The sequence below is a fragment of the Staurois parvus genome, unplaced genomic scaffold, assembly GCF_062004578.1.
Source record: "Staurois parvus isolate SC_StPar_1 unplaced genomic scaffold, SC_StPar_1.0 ptg000306l, whole genome shotgun sequence".
Classification (NCBI taxonomy): Eukaryota; Metazoa; Chordata; class Amphibia; order Anura; family Ranidae; genus Staurois; species Staurois parvus.
This window is the reverse complement of record NW_028318102.1, coordinates 5,894,400-5,919,960: the sequence shown is the minus strand read 5'-3', so window position 1 is coordinate 5,919,960 and position 25,561 is coordinate 5,894,400. Positions and strand designations below refer to the sequence as shown.

The 25,561-nt window shown below is 41.0% G+C and overlaps 1 protein-coding gene across 1 annotated transcript in view; it reads left to right on the top strand.

Moving 5' to 3' along the window:
• Positions 1 to 243: 243 nt before the first annotated feature.
• LOC149457702 (uncharacterized) overlaps positions 244 to 25,561 on the top strand; it is a 145,717-nt gene continuing 120,399 nt past the window's right edge. Inside the window, exons 1-2 of the mRNA XM_089683333.1 lie at positions 244 to 1,441; positions 1,707 to 3,036. Of these exons, the coding sequence (XP_089539459.1) occupies positions 443 to 1,441; positions 1,707 to 3,036 (2,329 nt within the window). The 5' untranslated portion in view covers positions 244 to 442. The remainder of the gene's footprint in view (positions 1,442 to 1,706; positions 3,037 to 25,561) is intronic.

Below are 25,561 nucleotides of genomic sequence, written 5' to 3'. Positions count from 1 at the left end.
GAGCCATGCTCGGAGCACGGAAGCAGGGGACACCTCAGAACCCATGCAACTGGGACTGGCCCGTTCCACTTTATCGGCCGAGGAACGTCAGAGGAGACGATCGCAGAACCTATGTCTGTACTGTGGGGAAGCTGGTCACCAGGTGCGCTCCTGTTCTGCAAAAATGAGTAAGTCCGCTTCCTGTTTTCCTTTACCTACAGAAAGGGGTGATCTATCTAGTTACCTGGCAATACCTGTGTCGTTACAGCTTCCCGGAGGAACCCTGTCGGTGACCGCAATCATTGATTCGGGAGCATGTAGTTGTTTCATTGATCTTACTTTTGCTCACCGGCAAAAGATTCCCCTCCAGACCAAAGAAAGGGGGTTTAACATCTTCCTGGCAGACGGGTCTAGCATAAAGTCGGGAGTGGTGGATCAGGAGACTCCCCCTATTTTTACCACGATGGCTGACCATCATCAGGAGTTCCTCCGTCTGGATGCCATCGCATCCCCCCTTTTCCCAATCATTCTGGGGCTTCCTTGGCTGCGGGCCCATAACCCCCAGGTTGATTGGGAGAAGGGAACGGTTCAGTTTCGGTCACCATACTGCCGGGATCACTGCCACGTCCCAGGGCCCGTGCCTCCCCGGTTTCTCCTATGCATGGATGGTGATACGGATCTGTCTCAGGTTATCCCTCCGGCCTACCACGATTTCTTAGATGTGTTCAGTAAGCGAGGAGCAGACATTCTTCCCCCACACCGTTCCTACGATTGCCCCATAGACCTCCTACCCGGATCTGAGATTTCATTCGGTCGCATTTTTCCTTTATCGGAACTAGAATCAGGGGTTTTGAGGGAGTATATTGATGACAATCTGCGGAAGGGATTTATTCGCCCGTCCACGTCCCCGGCCGGGGCTGAGTTGTTTTTTGTAGAAAAAAAAGACAAATCGTTACGGCCCTGTATTGACTACCGAGACCTGAATAAAATCACAGTAAAAAATCGCTATCCATTACCCCTAGTCCCTGAGCTCCTCCAGAGGTTAGGGTCAGCAGCGATTTTTACTAAATTAGACTTGCGGGGGGCATATAACCTTGTACGTATCAGGGAGGGGGATGAATGGAAGACAGCCTTTCGTACGAGATTCGGTCATTTCGAATATTTGGTGATGCCGTTCGGGCTCTGTAACGCACCGGCCACCTTCCAACACTTTATTAACGATGTCTTTCGTGATTTCCTCGATGTCTTCGTGGTTGTCTACCTAGATGACATCCTGATATTTTCACCCTCACTGGAGGCTCATAGGGAGCATGTGGCAAGGGTCCTAACACGTTTACGCCAACACGGGCTTTACGCCAAGGCAGAAAAATGCTGTTTTGAACAGTGTGAAATAACGTTCTTGGGACTGGTCCTCTCTCCCGCGGGGGTCGCGATGGATCCCCAGAAAGTCACGGCGATCTTAGATTGGCCAACACCCACCGATAAGAGGAGGGTACAGCGTTTCATTGGATTCGCAAACTTTTATAGAAAGTTTGTCAGGAACTTCTCAGGGCTGGTCTCCCCAATCACGCAACTGACTAAACAAGGGACTCGTTTTAAATGCACCCCTGAAGCCCAGACCGCGTTCGACACGCTCAAGAAATTGTTTACTTCTGCTCCTATTCTCTGCCATCCAGATTCTTCTCTTCCATATGTTTTGGAAGTGGACGCCTCCGAAAACGCGGTAGGAGCGATTCTTTCCCAAAGGAGTGGTACCAAGGAGTTACTGCATCCCGTGGCGTTTTTCTCCAGGAAATTGCACTCCGGCGGAGCGCAATTACGATATTGGAGATCGGGAACTCCTGGCCATCAAGTCCGCTCTAGAAGAATGGAGGTATCTCCTGGAAGGAGCCACACACCCAATCCTAATATTCACGGATCACAAGAACCTCGAGTATTTAAGGACGGCGAAACGACTGAGACCACGCCAGGCGAGATGGGCTCTTTTCTTCTCTCGGTTTACCTTTCATATAACGTACCGACCTGGGTCTAAAAATACAAAACCAGACGCTCTGTCCCGCATGTTTGAGGACCCCGACGATACAGTGTTACCTGACACAATTTTGCCATCCGGAAGCTTCCTCGTCCTGCAAACGGAACTTCGCTCCAGACTGATTGACGCTTCCGTTGGACTGCCAGTCCCGCCTGGGTCGCCTCTCCAGAACCGCGATGGTCTGCTTTGGAAGGAAAATCGGATCGTGGTGCCAGAAGGAGTTCAAACTTTCGTCCTGGGGCACTGCCACGACCATCCAATGGCAGGGCACTTTGGGGTGGCGAAGACTCTGGAGCTACTACGGCGCTCATTCTGGTGGCCAAACATGGTCAAAGACTGCGAGCGCTACGTCCAGACCTGTCCCACCTGCCAAAGGAACAAGCCCTCCAGAAGCAAGGCCTGGGGATTGTTGCGTCCATTGCCGATACCCAAACGGGCCTGGCAAATGATTGCCATGGATTTTGTAGTCGAACTCCCACCGTCTCAAGGCTACACTGCTATAATGGTGATCGTGGATCGCTTTTCAAAGATGGCTCATTTCGTGCCCTTGGAAAGAACCCCGTCGGCACCGGAGACTGCACGGATATTCATCAAGGAAGTAGTAAGGCTACATGGGATACCCGAAGACATAGTATCGGATCGGGGAGTCCAGTTCACATCTAGATTCTGGAAAGCCTTATGTGAAGCATTAGGAATCAAACTGTCACTGTCATCTGCTTACCATCCACAGACCAACGGGCAAACAGAAAGGACCAATCAAACATTGGAACAGTACCTCAGATGCTACACCTCCTATCTCCAGGACGACTGGCTAACACTGTTGCCTTCTGCAGAGTTCGCCTATAATAACTCGAGCCACTCAGCGACGGGACAATCACCGTTTTTTACCAATTTCGGATATCATCCTACGTTTCTCCCCGACCTAACGCCCGAAAGTCCGGTACCCGCATCTCAAGATGTCTTGCATTTCTTTTCTGTCAATAACAAAACGATTCAGGAGGCCATCACTAAAGCCCAAGAAGATAGTAAAAAGGCGTTCAACAGGAAGAGAAGAGGAGAGCTGTTGCTCCAGCCGGGGGATCAGGTTTGGTTGGCTACGACCAACTTGAAAATGCTGTGTCCTTCCAGGAAGTTAGGACCGAAGTACCTTGGACCGTTTCCAATTAAACGGGTGATCAATGAAGTGGCCTACGAACTTGAGCTCCCGGAGTCTTTCAAAATACACCCGGTGTTCCATGTCTCTCTCCTGAAACCATCCAGACCAGATTCCTTCCCGGATCGCCAATCCAGACCTCCTGAGGCAGTCGCCATAGGTGACCAGGAGGAATATGAGGTAGAAACTATTCTCAGTTGCCGAAAGAGGGGGGGCCAGACGCAGTTCCTGATAAAATGGAAGGGTTATGGCCCTGAGGAGAATTCTTGGGTACCCATCCAGAATGTTCACGCCCCCAGGCTCATCCGGGAATTTTTTCGTGGCCACCCGCGGTGGAGAGATCAGTGGGGCTCCCGGAGGGTGCCCATAGGGGGGGGGCAATGTCAGGGATCGCGGCGTCCTGTCGGCCGGCGCATGCGCACTGGGACACAGGCACTAGGTCCCGGCGGGCCGTGGATGACAGGATGCCGCGCATGCGCAGTGGGACCCGCGGGCGCGCCTCGGGCGGCCAATGACAGCCCGGGGGCGCGTCCCGAGCGGCCAATGACAGTGCAGGGCGCAATATTTAAAGATGCCCTGCACTGTCAGTAATCGCCGCAAGGTCTATCTGAGTTCCTGAGTCCTGTACCTGTGTTTTTGACCCTGATTGACCCTGACTACGCTGCCTACTCCTGTGTTGACCCGGATTGTCCTGACTACTCTGCCTTCTCCCATCCTGACCCTCGGCTTGTTTTGACCTCTCTACGGACTGACTTATCCTGCTGACCCTGCGTGTGACCTGACTACTCTCCGCCTGCCGATTCTGTACCTCGCCTACCCCACGGGACCCCCGCTCGTGATCCATCCTGCTAGGTCCTGCCGTCCTCCTCACATCTGGCTCTCCCGGTACCAATACATCCCCGGAGGTTGCCCCTGCCACTGGTGGGCCTGCTCGGAGGTCGTGACCTGGTCCCGGTCTGTTTCAAGTCCATCCCCACCATCAGGGGCCCTGGTGAAAGCACAGACCGGGACTTAGACTCCACGCTTTGGGTAGGTCTGTCAAGTGGACAGCCAGGGGCACCACCTGGCGGGTTCTAACAGCATCTAATCGAAACTGCAATCCAGACTTTCCAGAAGAGTTGGAAATAATATTAGAGGTGGGGAGATACTTAGAAGCAAATTTTAATGAACCCCCAGATCTAAAATGTGTTTCCTTAACCAGAACCACATCAGCTCCAGAATTTTTAAATTCTTCCAATGCTAACCATCGCTTCTTAATGGAATTTAAACCTTTGACATTAAAAGATAATATTATTACTGGTCCAGGTGGTTTAGAAATCCTAACTGCTCAGTCTCATGCTGACATGATACCCTCACAATACGCATACAAAATGTGACTGGTACACTCCTTCCCTTCCCTTCTCTCCCCTCTCTCTTGCCACTATTCCCCAATTCAATCCTTAGCGAAGTTGGTTCACATAGAAATGAGAATACCTCTCTAGGGAAATCCAACTATCCTATATTTTATGCATCTATTACCCCTCCTGAGGGGTAAACATATATCTCCTGATTTATTATATACTTTAATGTCATACTATGTGAACGTTTATTTACGACTACATACTATGTAAATGTTCTTGAAAAATGTTTTCAATAAAAATATTTGAATATAAAAAAAATATAATATTATTAAGGCTATAACCATAAATCAGCAGAAGGCACATGTAAGCATACCGTAGTGGGAGGAAACCAACTGATGTGTAGAAAAAGGTGTAAACTCATCTTAGGGTAGAGATATTAAAAAAAAACAAAATACAAAAAAGTTCAAACAAAACGGTCACTGGAGCCATAAACACGGGGCCATAAACATGGGGCCATAAGGGCCAAAAAGAGTACAAAAGTTCAAATCCCTGACATGTCTCAAGAATCCAGGGCCTAGCAGTGGAGTATAGAGGGCAACATGGAGACTCCAGAAGATGAAAAATAGGGCCTTTTCTCCACTCTCCAGTGAACCAAAAATGAAAATGTTATAACTCAACAAAACTAAAGAAAAACTTCACCCTAGGGGAATTAACGAATCCCCCAAAAAAGACAAGATGAGCCTTTAAGAAGGCAGTAGGAATTGAGCAAGGAGCTCTGGATATCAGTAAGGAGAGTCACATAGGTTGCCTGATGTGGCAAGGATGTTGAGGGGTGGCAGAGGTTTTCTTCAGTTTCACCTTAGCTGGGGTCTAGAGCAGGGGTGGGCAAACTTTTTGACTTGAGGGCCGCAATGGGTTCATATATTGGACCCGGGGGCCGGACCAAGAGTAGATGAATGATGTGTATGTGTCATCCATAGTAAGCATAGTAATTAATCCCCCATATAGTAATTCATCCCCCATAGTAATTCATCCCCCATATAGTAATTCATCCCCCCTATAGTAATTCATTCCCCATATAGTAATTCATCCCCCATAGTAATTCATCCCCCATATAGTAATTCATCCCCCATAGTAATTCATCCCCCATATAGTAATTCATCCCCCATATAGTAATTCATCCCCCATATAGTAATTCATCCCCCATAGTAATTCATCCCCCCTATAGTAATTCATCCCCCATATAGTAATTAATCCCCCATAGTAATTCATCCCCCATAGTAATTCATCCCCCATAGTAATTCATCCCCCATATAGTAATTCATCCCCCATAGTAATTCATCCCCCATAGTAATTCATCCCCCATAGTAATTCATCCCCCATACAGTAATTCATCCCCCATATAGTAATTCATCCCCCCTATAGTAATTCATCCCCCCTATAGTAAATCATTCCCCATATTAATTCATCCCCCATATTAATTCATCCCTCATATAGTAATTCATCCCCCATATAGTAATTCATCCCCCTTATAGTAATTCATTCCCCATATTAATTCATCCCCATAGTAATTCATCCCTCATATAGTAATTCATCCCCCCTATAGTAATTCATCCCCCATATTAATTCATCCGTCATATAGTATTTCATCCCCCACAGTACTATTCCCCCCCAAGTAGTAAGCCAAGTCCCCCCTGTGTCAATTCACTTACCTTTGCTCCGCACGTTCCATTCGCCGTGTTCCTGCGCCGTTCCGGTCTACAGGGTGGACTGTGAGAGGAGCCTAGCTCCCCTCCCCTCACGTTCGTCACGCTGCCCGGTCTACACACATTCTGACAGGCACATCCGCGGGCCGGATTAAAAGGTCCGCCGGGCCGTATACAGCCCGCGGGCCGTAGTTTGCCCATTGCTGGTCTAGAGCTTAGTGGGGGCTATAGGAGCCCATGTTGTAGAAGGAGGTAGCAGATCATCTTCTGGAAGAGGTGAAATGCCAAAATGCTTGAGAAAGGATTCTCCTTCATGTAGGTTTCAGAGAACATGTTGGGTGCCATCTTTTCTAATGACCAAATGGAACGGTAAGCCCCAGTAGTAGGAGACCCAATGGCTCTGAAGATGATAGATGGTGGGCCGTAGGTTACATCTTTTAGCAAGGATAATGGGGGAGAGGTCACTAAAGATGTGGATTTTATAGACCTTGTAATTGATTTGTGACCTATTATGGGTAGCCAGGGTGAGGGATTCTTTGATATCACAATAGTGAAAGTGAACCACAACATCCCTTGGTCTGGTTCCAGCTGGAGGTTTGCGAAGTAAGGATTGGACATAGGGGCTTGGTCCAGGCGCCAATCTATGTCAGCGATGTCTGGCACAAGGTTGTTGAATAAGCCCAGGAGATAGGAACATAGGCTGTTAGCACTCACAGTTTCTGGCACCCCTTGTATGTGCAGATTTTGGTTCTTCTCCCTATTTTCAAAGTCCTCTTTGCAATTGAAGTTGTGAAACAGTGTACTTGAGTGCAGAGTTTCCGCTTCCTAAGCATGGACATATTAAATTAAATCATCAAACTCATCATCATCAAAGTCTCTGAAATGTTGGTACATTCTCCAGGCTGATCAATCTCACCTCTCAGTTCCTGAGAAATCTTCCACATCTCCTGTGTTATATTGTAGGTTAGCTGGTGAAGCAAAGCCTGCAGTTTTTCTTCCAGCAGGCGTTAATGTAGATTGAGAGGCTGGGGGTTGGCTGGAGGATGGAGCAAACTGTGGTGGTTCCTCTGCCATGAAGGCACTTATATGCTCAGCCTGGTCATGTTGCATAAGAGAGGCCTGTGATGCAGGCCTAGTGAGGAAGCGCTCTATGGTGGATGGAGGCTGCAGCTCTAACGGCAATGGGGAGGAAGATTTCTGCTGCTCTTTTTTGCCCATGAGGTGACAGTGTTGTAAGATTTGTAAGCATTTACACCCCAGAGCTAGTGGAGCGATGTAAAGCCATATATTCATCCCTTGGTATGACATTTTAGAGCTAATGGTTAAGGATCATTTAGCTGAGGGATTTTTTTTACTGTTTTCATATCGGAAATGAGAATGCTGAACAATAACTACATGCATGTTTCAAATGCTCCATCAAAAGTGTCATGCCTTGGGTATTAGCAAACTGAAAACATGGGTCTGTATATATTAACTAGTATTTAGTAGTTACAATATTATATTTATAGAATAGCATCACCTTTTGCATCCTATTTCAGGAAGATGCAAAAGTCTTCTTTTGATTATTTCCAAGAGTTTGAGATCTCACGTGATCTCAGTTTCTTGTCACTGTATGAACCAATGGAAACATTTTATGTCTAGGTGACATAAACCTAAGAGGTAAAGGAAAACTGGATTTTGCCTGAAGTGCCCCCTTAAGGTTTTTTTGTGTCCATGACCTGCCAACCAAGGCAGTTGTACACTTTAGTATAGTTTATACAATAGTTTATAACTTAGTTAACATTTGGGCTCAGCATCTCTTACACTTTCTTGCATATGAAAGTATAATTGACTGGTTTTCTTATTCACAGTAATAAAAAAACAATATCGTGTTTGGAAGTATCAACCTGAATATTCAGTTTTAACAGTATCTTGTTAAAGAAATTTTTGTTAACTTTATTTAAAGTTTCATCATGTTATTAAATAGGCATCCAAAAGTGAATGTCATGGTAAAACATATTATACAAATGAGAGAGACAAAATAAGGTTTATGTTACTTAGAAATCTATTTTTTTTAAATACAACATACTGTACTGTCATCTCTGAAACATGTACACTATATTAGGGAACCCTGTCTGTTCACAATTCTGAAAACCACTTAGCAGATAAGGCCAGTTTCCCATCCCAAACTCCCAGCTTTTGCTTGTAAATCAGTCAAGAAGTACAGGTGGGGGCAAGGGCAAAAATAGCTAGCACATGAAAATTAGCTGATCTCAAATATTTACTGAGATCTTAATTGCAGACACAACATAACTAAAGCAAAAAAAGTATACATCGCTTTTCACAGACACAGTGATCCCCTTTTTAAAGATGACAATGTGCCAATAATCCAAACACATATTTTTACCAAGCAGGGATTTTCCATGCATGGTCCAGTTCTCTCACCAAGACTGTGGTCATTTGCAAGCTATCAACATACCTTAAATAGAAAAACTCATGGCAGACCTCTTCAGAAAAATAGAGGAATTAGCTTCACATTGACACCAATTAATCAATAGCACAATGCTTTTACTGTACTCAGTGATAGTTACCAAATTAGCTGCAAGTCATTATCTCTCTATATAGAGTTGGTTATATGACTAACCATCAGGTATTAGTTAAAGCTAACTTGGCAAAAAAGCTACAAACATTCTTTAACTATTCATAATACCTTTTGTGTTTTAGTACATGGCTTTATGTCCCTGACATGTTTAATGGCCCCTTGTTGTGGTCTCATTTTTGTAAATTGTTCTCAATAAAAAAAATGATTTAAAAAAACAAATATATATATATATATATATATATATATATATATATATATATATATACACAAGTTAAACCACTGATCTTTAAAACTATGACAGATGTTAAAATCCTCCAGGTGTGGACATAATTTACCCTACATAGCCAGCTGTAATGGATTACAGAATGTTATGCTTTGACACCGTGTTATTATGTTTGCACATAAAACAAAACAGTAATATTATCATAACATATATACTTAAAAATGGAGGCCACTATCAACCCCACAACTTTTATGCAGGAGTGAAGAGTTGGTAGACTGCAGAATTGAAGTTGAGAAGCTGATTTTTTTGGGGAGAAGAAAACTGTAGTTTGAGCTGTGTTTAGAATCAAACCCAGATACTCCAAGTGATGAGCCAACTCCAACACACACTTCTGAAGGCTCAGAATCCAAAAAAAGCTTTTTAGGTTCTGAACTGTCACATTTTCAGTCAGGATTTGTACTGACTGCTCCCTCAACAGGACATTGTCCAGATATCTCACTATGGGGAAGAACTGAGATAGTAACACAGCAAGTACCAGGTCTAGCATCTTGGTAAACACATATGTGCGTGTGTGCGTGCGTGCGTGTGTGTGTGTGTGTGTGTAAAGGAGGGGGTGCTGAAACAATAGGAATATTCCAGGTATGTTTTCTTAATATTTACAGAGACCAAAAAGTCACCCTGATGAAGGCAGACTATGACAAACCTAGTGGACTCCATGCAGAATTTTGGGGTCTGAATGAAAACATTCAGAGCCTTGAGATGCAAGATGAAGCAGATGCTTCAAGTAGCCTCCAGCTATTACAAAACTACAAGTCCAATCATGCCTTTGAGAGCCATGTTTGTAACTGTCAGTGGCTTGCAATGCCTTATGGGACTTTTAGTTCTGCAACAGCTGGAGGGCCACAGGTTGGGCATCCATGGTTTAGGAACTGTGAAAAGTTTGAAATAAAATTTGTGAAACATTTCTGCCACAGGAACTGAGGCAAGAACCCCTTGAGCCAAAAGGATTGTTAAGGCTGCATGGAGGTCTGACAATCTTTTGGTGAAACAGGAAGGGAAAAATTAGTTTGTACCCCCTGGAAGCTACCTTCCACATATAAGCATCTGGGATGTGTATATCCAGGTATTCACAAAGGCATCTGAAAAGACTAACAGACATCCCTCCACATCCTTCTGTGCCTAATAGGACTTGTCTGAAAGTTTAGGAGATTTAGAGGTCCAGGGTTTGTGGTTAAACTGTGCTCCTGGTTTGAATTTGGCCTTAGAGGTTGAAGCCTGGGAGTAGATAAAGGAATTCTTCTTGATCTTGGGGGAAAGGGTGGAGAAGTATTGCCAGTTTGAGAGTTGTGCTTATTCTATTGTTGTAGATTAGCACTCTGCATGTCCACTGATGGGAAACTCACAGTCCAGGGGTGGCAGCATGAGCTATAAATTCTCCACTGCTGCTGTTTCAAGGTCTAGCATCATTGTTATGGCAGGTTGCGATGCAGGACCTAACAAAGAAAACAATGTTTTGGAAAGAATCTCCAAATGTTTATCTATTGGTATCTTAATAAATGACTCCTCAAATGGGTATTATATGAAAAACAAATTTGGGAGCCATGAACAGCTTATCATGAGCCTCCCAGTCTCCATTATAGGATGTGTGGGAGTAGGAAGTGCACTGGAAAAGTTTTAGTAGTCTTTAGTACCCAAACAGGTAGCAACAGCAGTAGAAGCTACAGGCTGCTCATCCATTTTAAGTCGGCATGCACTGCATTACTAGGAGCCGAAATGGGCTCTCTAAGCATGGAAGTTATGACATCTGCCTAGGACTCCTTAGGGACATTCTCATCCACAAGGATTTTTGATACTCTTCATCAAACAGAGCCTCCACAGCAGAAGGTTCAAATGGCACTAAGGCTACAGGCAGGTCAAATAATGATAATGAAAGGTAAGGCAATGAAGTAAGCTTATGGGCTCTGTGGTCAAAATCAGCAGTCAGATTTGCAATTTGGTCCATGAAACAGTGATGAAGACTTTCCTGGGTTAAAACCAAGAAAGTGGTAACACTCCAGCTAATTTAGGGGCCATTCAAAGGACATTATTACAGGCTGTTGGTGTCAGGCCTTTGAGAGGGAGCACTACAGGCCACCCCAAAACTGTTGGTAGATCATGAGCTGGAGTGACCCAGTACAGCAGGATTTTTCTTCTTGTGTTTGGGTTTCCACACTTTGGGTACTCAAAAAACAGCTACTGGAGGGGTTCAAGGGACTGGAGGTGACCAGATCACTGTAGGTGGTAGCAAGCATTTAACTGAGCTGGAGCCTTGAATCTCTTGCAAAAGGGAGCAGTGGCAAGAAGGTGATAACTCATTATGAATGGTAGAAACAGAAATCAGAGTGTGCATGTGACACTCCACCTAGTGATGCAGTCACTAGTTCCTCAACATTTCAAGCCTTTTCCATTGAAAACAAATGGACGTTTTCAATAATAAGGGCACACAACCATTCTAATTACTGAAGTAGTTCCCAGTTGGCCCACACAGCCTACTTACAAAATGTTCAGTGCCTGATTCACACCAGAGGCTGTACCACGCCTCCAAATCTGGAAAGTAATCTGCAGCTAACCAATAGGAGTATAAAAGGCTCTGGGAAGCACCACAATGCAGAACCCAGTGCCAAAAGTCACATTACAGACAGGTCCCACAATTGTCCAATCCAATGAAGTCTGGGTATGGCTTCCAAAGCTATTACAGAGGATATGCTGATCGGGATAGCTGCATAAAGAGACCAGCTCAAGAAACTTGGATTGATTGAAGAAAAAAATAATCTTAGAAAAATGGCTAAAAAAATTGGTTAAAGTGCTTGTAAAGTCTTCCTTTTTTAATCAAAATAATAAACATGTTATATTTACCTGCTCTGTGCAATATATTGCACAGAGCAGCCCCAATCCTTCTCTTCTGGGGTCCCCCATCAGCGCTCTAGTCTCCTTTTTCTCCAATGTGCACCGCCATAGGAATCTGCTTCAGCTCCCTCCTCACAGGATTTGATTGACAGCAAGCAGGAGCCAATGCAGATGAGCCCAGAGCTGGAATGATATAGGACTTAGCTAAGTATACTGTGAGGTGAGGGGGCAATGCACTTACTGAGACATTTTCATCTCAATGCATTAAGGTAATGACATGTCTTGCCGTTAGAATCTTTTTAACCTTTTGTCAATAAAGAAAAGGAGTACAGTCTAATGAGACAGTAGCAAAAAAAGCATGCTGTGGAGGGAAGGGGTTTTTACCAGGCTGGTAACTTTTTATTGCCACTGTCCAAATCCTCCTGTAGGTGGCAGTATAATCCATTTGTCTCTGAATTCTCAGATCCTCAATGAATGAAAAAGAAATACAACTTTTTTTAAAATTTTCTATGTAAGAACCCCTTCTGTGAAAATTCATAGTTGCAGTATGATAAAAAAAAATATGCATATAGTGTCTCCATTTTTTTTTTTTTTGCAAAGTGTAAGTATGTTGATTTGTAATACATAAAATAACACTAGCCCCATAAGGTTTCAGCAAATACATTTACCAATCTTATTTGATGCATCTAAGCACCGTCAATCAGAAAATGCCCAGCAAGTATCCATAATCTTTGTATGCTTCCAAAACTAAAGATTATGTTACATTTCAGCTTCCTGTCTAGAAATCCAGCTAAATAAACCATATTTTTTCATTTGTAATTTTCCCTGTTTGAAATATCTCTATCAGAAGAAATGTGAGAGATTAAGTGTTTAGAGAATCTTAGGAATCTGTATTTGGAAATTAACTTTGATCTTTAGATTACTGCTTACTTTTAGATTTTAAGCTGTTATATTAATCTTCTTAAATGTTTTCTGGTAATTTTTTACAACTTAACACCATTTTATGGCTACATTCCAAAGCAGACTAAGCTACATTTCCAAATATTGTATAGGCTTTTCCGGTATTATTTACTTTCTGGGCAGTACTTTAAGCCTGTTCTTTTTGGAGGCGCTTATATGGATTCATTTTTCAGAAAGCAATGGCAGAAAGGTTTCCTACTTTATATTTCAGTGAAATGTTTACATGTAGTTTTGTTTACAGAAGCGGTTTGCGTTACGGCGCTGCATTACTTTAACTGACAATTGCGTGGTCATGCAACACTGTACCAAAATGAAATGTATGTCCTTTTTTCCCACAAATTGAACTTTCTTTCGGTGGTATTTGATTGCCTGTACGGTTTTTATTTTTTGCATTATAAAAAGAAACTGCTGACAATTTTGATAAAAAAAACTATTTTTGACTTTTTGCTATAAAACATGTCCAGTAAAAAAATGTAAAAATTCATTTTTTAAAAACAAATTTTAATACTAATAATGGTGGTGATCAACGACTTATGCCAGCAATCAGCGACTTATGGTGGGACTGCAGCGGACATTGTGACACTGTGGGGGAACTTAGTTGGGGTCACTGACATCCCCAGTGCCACCAATACAGTGATCAGTGCTAAAGAAAAAGCACTGACACTGTGCTAATAACACTGGCGAGAAAGGGGTTAACATTTGGGGGCAATCAAAGGGTTAACTGTGTGACGGTAGTGTTTTACTAGGGGGCGGGGGGGTGTGGTTCACTGTAAGCACACTGATCGGGATGCCCTCCTCCCTGTCGGTGATCACCGGTAATCACCAGGCTCCGGCGGGTAATCACCAGCTGGGACCCAGTGACTGACACCTGCTGCCGTGATCAGCAGCGAGGATAGGGCGGTTACACACCCCCTACCCAGAAATGCAGGGTCCATATATATACGTGATCCTGCGCACAGGGGCCGCCTTGCAGCAGTAACAGTACTGTGGGCAGTTCCCAAGCGGTTAAGAAATACATTTAGTTTATGATTATCTATCTATCTATCCTGTATATAATAAATTCTATTTTATGACATTTAGAGCACTAGTCTCAGAAAGGACTACCTGTACAAGTATTTCCTGGAATCTCCAGCTTGAAAGTTTGAAGAGATACTCTTGCTGAAATGCACCTGTAAAAGCTGAGAAGTTGCAGTTTAATGGGGGATATATATTTGTATACAATGTAATAGTGTAATACTTGCATTTGCAGCCTGCAAAATTGACACAATACATGATGTGACTAAGTAGAAAAAAAATGAATGCATATTATTAATTTATGTGCTGCATTTTATCTTCTCGTTAGCACACATGAAGCTGAAAGGAAGAAAAAAGGCAACTCCTTTCATTAGAGGAGGGACAGACATGTCCCTCAGCAATAAGGATGAACTTAAGGTTTGGGTGGGTGGGTTAGAGGCAATTCCAGCCTGTTAACAATTTATGGGCAAACTGAACACAGGCCAATTCAGCCGCCTAAATTCCCACTTTATGTAATGTACATTAAACACACAGGTGGGAAATCTGAGAGGCATCATTGACCATATTCAGCCCACAACACTGTGGTAATGTGAACACATCACCAGTAAATCTGTCATTTAGCAGCTGGAGTGAGGTGGGTAAACATCAGTGGGGTGGAACTGATCAAAAATCACATCACTAGACACTGCGATTGATGTTGGATTTACCTTACTGGCCATCATAGATTTACATTGGTGGACATCCTTTTTTTCTGTGTGTGTTTTATTTAACCACTTGCCCTCATGAGGATTTATCCCCTTGACATTTTTTGCGTTGCGTTATTTTGACAATTGCATGGTCATGCAAACATTGCACCCAAATGAAATTTACGTACTTTTTTCCCATGACTTGAGATTTCTTTTGAGGGTATTTGATCACCTGTGTGTTTTTTATTTTTGGTGCTAAAAAAAGAGCAACAATTTTGAAAAAAAAACAATATTTTTGACTTTTGCTATTAAATATTTCCAGTAAAAAAATTTAAAAATTTTATTTCATCATAAATTTACGTCAAAATGTATTCTGCTACATATCTTTACTGAAAAACAATCCATGTAAATTAATTGGTTTATGTGAAAGTTATAGTGTTTACAAATGGCGGTATACATTGGGATTTTTTTTTAAATTTTTACTAGTAATGGCAGCGATCAGCGATTTATAGCAGTACTGCAGTGGACATTCTAACACTGGGGGGAACTGGCGTGGTGTCACTGACATCCCCAGTGACACTAATACAGTGATCAGTGCTAAAAAAAAGCACTGACACTATACTAATGGAACTGGGCAGAAAGGGGTTAACGATGGATAATCAAAGGGTTCAATGTGTGCAGAGAGTGTTCTATTAGGGGGTGGGATGTGTGTGCTTTACTGTAATCACACTGTTATGGATGGCTGTGCTAAACACAGCTATCCACAGCAGTGTGCCTGAGCTGACAGGGAGGAGGACTGTTAGTAAACAAAACAGTCCTCCTCCCCATCGGAGATCCTCGGAAATCACCGGGTGCGGCAAGTATTTAATGGCCGGCGTCCAGTGATTGACAGCCGCGGCTGCAAAAAGGGTGCGCAGGTAGGGCGCGCACGCAGGTCGTGTGCGCCCCTACCCTGAAATGCAAAATCATTTGTATATATACGTGATTTTGCACACCTGTGCCACCCTGTAGCAGTATTTCTGCTATAAGGCAGCCAGGAAGTGAGTTAAATAAATATATTTTTCAGCGTGTTGGTGTTTGTTCTTTATATTTAGTTCTTTGGGGAAGTGGGTATGGGGTGCAAGGTACCCCTATCCTAATTTCCCTGGGAGAGGGTAGATATATAGATACCCCCTTTTTAAGTTACTCCCACATATTATCCCCCTACATTGGGCTTTACCACTCTCCCATGAGTGGTACACTCCAACGTTGAAAGGCATGTGGCCTTGTCCACATGGGAAGGGGGCAGATCACTGCCCTGCCTTTCTCTGCCACCCAGGCTGCATGCTTGGTAAAAGTCTGGTTGGAATATGAAGGGACACCCCATGCCTTTTTTTGCATATATTAAATGTGTATTATCCCTTGAAGAAAAGCTGAAAACAGCTTAGGATTTTTTTTTTATTTCACCCACACCCTTATCCAGGCATGCTACCTGGCAGAGGTTGGATATCTAGGGGCCCCTTTATTAAAAAGAGGACTTTTAGATTCTGCTTTAACTTTCCCCCTATATTACTCGATATTTGGACAAAGGTTTCTTACAAGGGGGGGATGCTTTGCCACAATACTTGCAAGGTACCCTTCCAATAATGAAAGACACATGTTTGGTTGCCTGCTTGGTAAAGTGGAAGTGGGGGCATATGCTCACTGCCCTACCTTTTCTGGCCACCCAGGGTACACACCTGGATAAGGGTCTAGGTTGAATTTTAGTAGCCTTTAACCTTTAATGTTACAAATCAAAAGTGTTAAAGAATGGGAGGCTTGCAGTTTCTGGAATCACCAAAATGTGACCATTGATGGTACTCTAGACCAAATGCTGATCCAGTCCTGACTGCAAAATGGTCGGGATTCATCTCAAAGAACATTTACCTATCAGCAAATATAATACTATCATTATGGGACAAACTGTTTTCCTGTGATAGAAACTTATAAGTTGTATGGGTCTGTAGAGGAACTGGAAAAATGGAACTGCCTTAAGCCACATAAAAAGACCATCTCTCTTACTGAACTGTATTAGTTTTTTTATTTTTGTATTGGTACATGTCCCTTATGGTAATACCCATCTCGCTATGTTCTTTTTCAATAATTGCTTGCCTATTAGCCAATAAAATGGCAACAAAAACCTCCAATATACATCAGTGAAGTTTGGCTCTAGCCAGGTTCGTTGTTCTGATGTTCACTGTAAATGGGCAGCCATCCCTGTTTGGAGACCTAGACCAATATGTTTTGCTGCTTTAACACATTAAATTGTAAAAGTTGACCTGTGAAACTTCTCATGCTCACCTATTTGATCTACGTAAATATAAAATGAGCTGCAGCACAAGTTACCAACTTTCTGCAAATTTTAAATACAACTTAGTGCTGTGCTCACAAACAATTTCAAATTTGTGAATTTCAATCAAAAAAGCTGTCATCTTTCACTTTCAGGTGGTGGAACTATTTCACAGACAAGGTGTATTTGGTGATGAATTTTCATGTGAAGATTGGCCATCTCATTTGTCAAATCATTGTAAAGCAATCCATGCTGGCCTGTTATGGATGTGGCTGGTGTTTGTAAAAGATAGATATTAGGCTTTCCATTGGAAATGGAAGTTCTTTACATGTATAATTTTTTGTAGAATTTTAGGGCTGTTGACCTCAACATGTTTTATTAGCGTGATATCAGTAAAACTATAAAATGTTAAGACTTTGTGTCTCAAATGTGGTACAAATAAAACCTTGTATGTGTGTAAGCTGTGTACCGGGTGGGCTCCCCAGGATACAGTGAAGTCACGAACGAGGAAAGCAACCCCAACACCAGCTTTTGCCACAACAGAATTTTACTTAGATGTGGCAAATAAGTACAACCACAAATGCTGGAAACATACAATAAATTTACATACACCCAGCCCAAAGGCTGAGACCCTTGTGCTGCACAGCACGGCGCCTTCTGATGGATGAAGGTAGAAAGTGAAGTAATTTACCTACTGGCGGGCACAAATAAGCTGCCACACCTTACCTGTTATTACCCTAAAAGAGCAGGAATCAGTGTATGGGTGTACGGTATGGACAAGCCTGCGGTGCATCACAACAGCTTACAATCTTACACAAATCTACAGTATTCCCCCTCCCATAACTGGTCCTGTAGCATGTGCCTGAGTATTCCTTCTGAACAAAACGCCAGTCTGGCTTGAGTTTGTAGGATTTTATCAGCTCTCCAATGGGAAATGTCACTTTAAGTTGTGGAGTCCTTCCAATAATCAGTAACAACACTTGTGGCCTGACACAAACAGAGACCTTAACTAACTAACTATAGGCCTGGACTCAAGGTGCCAACACTGAAATGAGGTGCGTGCACAATCTTACCGATCCGGGTCTGCTTTGCATCCGCTGGTGACTCTGAACCAATGTCAACAAATGAGAACAAATGTCTCTCCAACAAGCATGCGGTCTTGCCGTATATGTTGCTTAGTTCCTCTGCTCTCATCAGCCTTCCTGGCAGCAATCTCATCAGCATTCCTGGCAGCAATCTTATTAGCTTCCTGGCAGCAATCTCATCAGCATTCCTGGCAGCAATCTCTGGTTACTGAGGGACGTTTTCACACCTGGATGTCATCAGATTCTCAGCTTACACGGCCCCTTATTTACCATGCTCCAAAACATGGCTTCTCTCTATCCTTCCTGTTCTCTCCAACTCTGTGTGCAAAACCCCACCTCTTCATGAATATACAAATATCTATGCAGTCTGAGGCTGTGTTAGAAAAACAGTGACATCTTGTGGCTAAACCACAGAATGTCAGTCAAAACATTAATTTACTTCCATACAAACAGTGTTCAAACAATAAGAGCTGTTTCCCCATCTCACATGTGAATTTACCCAAAAGCAGGAGACTGAGTGGCAGAAGCAAACTGGATCACAGAAGAAGATCTTGAGGATGGCTGACTGTAAGAATTTTGGTGGATATACACATATCAGCTGCCTAATGATCTGCACTCAAAAGGTATGTTTAGAGTTCCTCTTTAACTAAACTACAGTTTGACATACAGGCAATCTGCAATACCTTTTTGTTGGGAAACTATAAAGATATTATTCCTTTATGGTTTATACTCATTCTCTGATGAATTACTTTTCATTTCACGAAGTAACCTTCATGACTGAAAATATTTAAATATTTGTATCTTGTTTTTTTTTTTTCTTTACACATTTAAAATGTAATCTGTTTTGCCATCCTGATTTGAAAAGGTATTGTGAAATAAGAAAATTACATGAAAAGATTAAGATGCAAAGAGCTTCTATCAACCGCACACACACATTTAAAAGAAGTTTCTTCCCAGGTTCTCCTTGCAAAAGCATTTCACTTCATACTTCAATAATTTAGTTCTTTAGAGAGTCTATTAACTTGACTCAATTAAGCAATGATGTATGAGTGTGTATGTATAGTCCCTAAGCCTTCTCCCCAGCTGAGAACACACATCTATTCATTTTCTTGCTGCTTTTAATACTAATGTGTCTTACAGTGAAGACAATTTCAGCTGGTAAATTTATTTTAAACTTATTTTAAGAATAAAACTGTTTAGTTTTCTCATGCATTTACATGACTTCGGCTGGTGTTTAAAGGGATAAAATAATATTTTTCATCCAAACCCAAATGAATGTAATATTCTAATGTATAATGCACTCATAACAACCACTCTACAGGGGAGCAGAGGATTTGCAATTTTTATAATGTAACTAAGACCCTCAGCTATTTTTCTATGAGTATTTACAAAATAGTTCTTGTTTTTAGCAATTTATTTGCTATCTATTATATTTAAAGTAAAAAGTAGATAGATAGAAACAGCAATTAACGAAACTGATGTTAGAAACATAGAAAAGTGATGGCAGAAAAAATACCAAGTGGTCCATTGAGTCTGCCATTTTTTTTGGGGGGGAGGGGTATTTGTTTTTGTTTTTTTTGTTTTCTTTTTCTGTTAAGTTTTTTTTGTCTGAGTATAAATCTATGCTTGTCCCATGCATGTCTGAAGTTATTTACTGTTGACTGGCTCGCTACCTTTGCTGGACGTTTATTCCAATCATCAACTACTCTTTCAGTAAAATAGTACTTTCTGAAATTAGTTTTGAACTTTCCTGTAGTTAGTTTAAGGTCATGTCCCCGTGTTCTTGATTTGATTTCATATTGAAAATACTGTCCTCCTGAACCTTATTCACCACCTTGGTGTATTTAAAGGTTTCAATCATGTCTCCCCTTTCCCTTCTTTCCTCCATACTGTAGATGTTAAGTTCCTGAAGTCCCTCTTGTTAATCCTAATTAAAATTAACGTTTCCTATGCTAACCAAAATTAGGTAGTACAATAGTCACACTTATCACCTGAGAATTATAGACAAAACATATACATACACACAGTATATATGACTTTTAACGTCTGAGAACTAATTTTTTTATTAATTTATTAAAATTTATTTTATTTTATTTTATTGTTTATTAGGAGAGGGGACCCGGTAGGTAAAAAGTAAAAATACTAGCAGCCTATTAATGACTATTTGGCATTGTGGAGAGGTTGGATATTTACCTATTTATCCCCAATTTACCATAAGTAATCCCGATTGGTTAATTCATAGGTGGGAGGCATGCCAGTGTAGTATTTAAGTGATGAGGAACCGGAGGTCTAGGTCTTTGATAATGTCCGGGAGGAGGGGTGAAATGCGTCAGCCAGATGCACTTCCGGTTTCCTATGTTGAGCGTGTGACATCATATCCGGGTGAGTGGAGCGCATGCCGCTTGGTGCGCTCCAGGGTCATCGTGTACATTCTTAGAGCTGATCTCTTACTCAGTGCTGCTAGTTTGGTTTACTTTCTGGAATCCATTTTACACTAGGAAGTCTGTTTTGGAGGATTTTGTCAATAGGCGACTTATTTTAAGTTATAATGTGAGTAGATTGAGCACTATTTTATTCAATTAAAAGTCTTTGCAATATTGCACTATTGGTTCTACTTTGTCTTCATATATAACACATCATTATGAGGGAAAATCCCTTTTGAAGTTGGATGTAAGGAAGCTCTTTTATATGGAGGAGGCTATGGAGAGGAAATTTTCTCTGGGAACTGGAGGATAATACTGTATCCATAAAGTGCGGAATACATCAGTATTTACAGGAAGGTGTGGATCTGTGGAGTCTTTTCTCTGTATTACACTTATCCTAAATTTTTTTGGAGCACTATTTGCATGTTTAAAGAGGACTTTCTTTGTTTTTAGTATCATTACTTTTTGTATGTGGACACAAATTTTATACTTTTTTTCATTTTGGTGATTTTGGACATTTATTTTATAACCACAGAATTTATTATGATTTGTGTATAATTATTTTTGATTAAGTTTATTTTTTGCGCTGTTTTATAGTTTCACAAATTTAGGTAAGTATGTGATTTTAAATTACAGAACATCAAATGTTGTTCAAAAAAGTATTTCCCTTTTGATTACCACCACTCTTATATTGTTCTGTATAAAACATTACATAACCCAATATCTTGTATAAATGATCAGGTGATTTTAGCAGAAAACTAATTAATTCATATGGGTAGAATAGTGGTAGTGTCTAGTTTTTAAACATGTCTGGCAAGTTTCATCAGCAAGAAAGTAAGAGGTCTATAAGCCACAAAAATGGGAAAGTGGTGTCAGCAGAGGCACCTACATGTCAAGTTGAAGCTGAGAAATGATTCTTCATTCATTATATAAATGATATATAATATCGAATCAATAAAGAATCCGTTTCTCAGCTTCAGCTTCACATTCAGGCACCTCTGCTGACACCACGTTCCATTCTTTTGGGGCTCATAGACCTCTTTTATTGTGAACACACCAGAATTCTAAGACCATAGAGCATTGAATCATCTAGTTCACCCCACCAAGCATCAAGAGAGACCTTACTCTGTGCAGGGACAGTCATATTCCCAGCAGCCTTTCACTCTAGGTTGTCTTATCCCCAATTAGGGAGCTCAGCAGCCTTGCAGATGTGAGTACACCTTTGCAATTTCTCAGCATATATTTCATCCAATTGTCTGTCAAACTACTACACCATAAGGAACACTCCTGTGGCCTATGTCTTTTTTTTCCCTTGTCTTTGGAATTAAGTCAGTGCTGAGAGAAGTAAAAGGCAAGTCAATAAAAAGGATTGATGTACAAATCCTAAAAAAATCTATAGAAGTGTATATTGCAGCACCTATGTCAACATGTGTGTTAAAATAAAGCAATACCTTTCATACAGTAAATCCACTAAACCCATATTGAAATAAATGTTAAATATCAAAATAAACCCAATAGTTCATACACTTAACAGTATATACAGTACATCATCAAATGTGAATAATGCAGCAAGCAACATAATATATCTGTTTATACAAATTATTAAAGAAATAAATAAAAGATGAGTCCATAGAAAATAAGTCCAGGGAACCAAAACAGTTTCTCAATTGTGTAAGAATACAAGTGCAAAAATTCACAAAAGCCAGCCAGCCAGCCAGCCACCCAGCCAGCCCAGGCAAAGCTTGCTCCAGAATGTGAAATCCTTCTTACAGCCCCCAGAAAGATGGCACCGTAGCGCTTCAAGTCTCACATATAGAGCAAACAAGATTGGGCCATAGTGAAGTATATTTTATTGAAGCTTAAAATCACATGAGAACATTAAAAAATAATATCAGTAACTTACATAAAGAGACACTTCATGAAACATATGCAGTGGCATTAAGTCCGCGTTAAAATGCCACCTACACATTTCATCCTACAGCACATCTTCAGGGGCCTCTAGCACTAAACTTCTACCATGAGTATGTAGACAATGGCCCCTAAAGATGATTTTTGTGTAGACCAATATTCAAGAAGATTGTCTTTCATCTTAGGGGCTTTAATGTGTATGCTCATTTGTTTTTTGTAGCGCCCCTGAAAATCTAAGGATATTTATTACCACTGGGTTATATATTCCATCTTGGAGGAGTGACAACCCCCTCTATCGGAGTTAGACTTATATGCACGCCTACTCCTAGGACATATATTTAATATTTAAAGTATATTATTATTATTATTCATACTCAGGATTTATACCAACAGTTTGTGTAGCGCTTTACAACTTGAGGGCAGACAGTACAGTTACAATACAATTCAATACAGGAGGAATCAGAGGGCCCTGCTCGTTAGACCTTATATAGTATCAGTTGAGAGGGGTCATTAATTTATTTATATTTATACCCAATAAGATCAAGGGCAGTACATTGCACCCCTTTGTTGGCTCTGGGTGCGAGGGTGAGCCGACCATTAGATTGGAGAAGATGGTTTTGGGAGTTGATTGTGTGTAGGAAGTAAGGGCTGTGTTTTTTTTTCCAGTGATGGATGTATGGGGGTTTTTTTGGTTCATCCCCCCCTTCCTCCACATTTGTCCTTTTCACTAGATGTTGGTGGACAGTGAAATTCTGGCCCCTTTAAGTTTTTGCCATATTTTTGGTCATATAACTGAATTTTCTATTGTTATTTTTTATAGACAGATCTTCATCTGTTATCAATTGACACAAAAGTGTATGTGTCAGTCTTAAAGAAGCGGTACCACTGCAAAATCCATAGTCTGAGCTAGATATTGAATGTTAGGCATTTTAGGGCTTTTCATTGAATATCTCTGCTCTACATATGTGTTTTATATGTTTAGAGTTATTAATATGCTGTGTATAATAAACTCTTTTAACTGATTTTGAATTGCATTAAGTATCATTAAATATTTCACAGGGAACATATTTAAAGGTGTATTTAAAGGTGTTTTTATATCTATAGTTGGTCCGGGTGAGGGGCTCAAAATGCTGAAGCTATAAACAAACCTCATTTGTTTTTTTAGAAAGCATTGTACAGAGTGGCAGCTTGCAGAACACTACCATGATGGGCTTTCTTTAACTACTTTATGACAGCCTGCTTCCCCGCAATGTACTGCAGATGGGCAGTTGTTGTAGGCAAAGCAATGTACTGGTATGCTGCTGCCTACTTTCGAGTCCTGGGCATATGCATGTGCCCCCCTCGCCAACACCCACTGTGATTGTAAACAGCAAGAGCCTGTCAGCAAGTCCTGGCTGGAGCCTACTGATCATCTGTGTACAATCCCAGCCCAGAGCTCTGTGTTGGTAAACATAGAGCTCCATACAGAGGAGTGATCTGTCAGTTTTTTATCCCTGCAAAGCAAGGGTAACTCAGAGCTTGCTTAGTAAAAACAGCAAACTTTACAAACATTACAAATAGTAAGGTACACATTTAATTTCTTGATGGCATTAAATGTTAACCCCTTCCCAGCCACTGTCATTAGTACAGTGACAGTGTAAAGTATTATCACTGATCACTGTATTTATGTCACTGGCAATGTCACTGGCACTTAGCATCAGTGTCAGATTGCCCGCCAGACTCCCACAGTCCCATTATAAGTCGCTGCCATTGGTAGTATAAAAAAAATTCCAGCATATATAGCATAGTTTGTAAGAGCTATAACTTTCATGCTATACACTTATTGGGTGTGGTTTTTTTTTATCAAAGACATGTAGCAGAATACATTTCTACAAAATGTATGTGGCAATTAGATTTGTTTTACCTTTTTATTGCTATATTTTTTATAACAAAAAGTTAAAAATATATTTTTTTTCAACATTTTTGTTCTTTTTTCATTTTTGTTGGCTACAGTGTTGCATGACGGCGCAATTACCCCTTAAAGTAGCACAGTACAGTATCGCAAAAAATGGCCTGGTCATTAGAGGGGTAAAATCTTCTAAAGCTGAAGTGGTTGAATTAACTTTTTAAAAATAGTTCTATATCTGTTTATTGGGTTGTCTTCCATGTATACTAAATGAGATCAATGCCAAATGACATGACTGTATTGAAAATATTAATAGGTAAAATGCATTTGATTATGGCTCCTAATTTAGAAGTTATAAGCTTAACAACTGTTTTTTTTCTATCGTGGTCACTTTCATTTGCACCGTACTATTCTTCACTAGCTCTCATCTTGTACTTTGAGACATTTGGATGTTTGTCTCTTTTTCCACACTTGTGGCCTGCCTTTTTACTTTCTGCAAGTTCACCCTATCTCAGGATGATCTCTCACACTTGCCCTTTCCCTTGGAGTACATTTCTGTGTCTCAGCCATCCCATGTGGGCTAAGAGCTGCCTCCCATTTTGTTTTTCATCATTGTCCTATATTTGATGTGTTAACAATGTCATAGGTCCCTGCTAATGTGGTGTTTATTTGTGATATGTACTCACTTCTGCTTATATTTTTACTTTACTGTGTTTTACTTGCACTTAAATGTATTTTACAGTACAGGCTGTATGACATCATCACTGGTAAGTTGTGGCCGAAGTGGTTTATTGAGCTTAAACATATTTTATGTAATTCTTTTTCTTGAGAAATTCAGCCTGGGCCCCTGCTGAGATGTCAACTTGACAAAATTACACTTTTGAATTTGATCACCCAGGCAGTCACTCTTGCTAGAGTGTGTGATAGCCACTTCTCTATATTATATATTTATAGTTTTTTTTTTCTTTGCTTGTTCATATATTTAATAACTGATATGCTATAATGCTGCAGTAAAATAATTGTAAGAAACGTTGATAAAGTCAGTTGATAAAGAGCAGGTCATCTGCATAGGTTGGCATTTGACTCATGTGGCTTGATATAAGATGTGGACTTTTAGAAATTTTTCTAATTGAGATTAGCTTGTGGATATCTCTTAAAATCCACAAAGTTAAACAGAATAAAGATTATTTTGGCCATCAATCACAACAAACGTAATACGGTATATTATACGGTTTTTGGTTTCCAAAGTCTATACAATTATTTCACTACAAAACAATTTTTTCTAAGAAAACATGTTGCATTCCATTTTAAGTCTTTAGTAGGCCTCATTTGGATTCACAGCTGGTTGTATGGAGGTCAATGTCAATGACAAATATGTTGTCTAAGTATGTA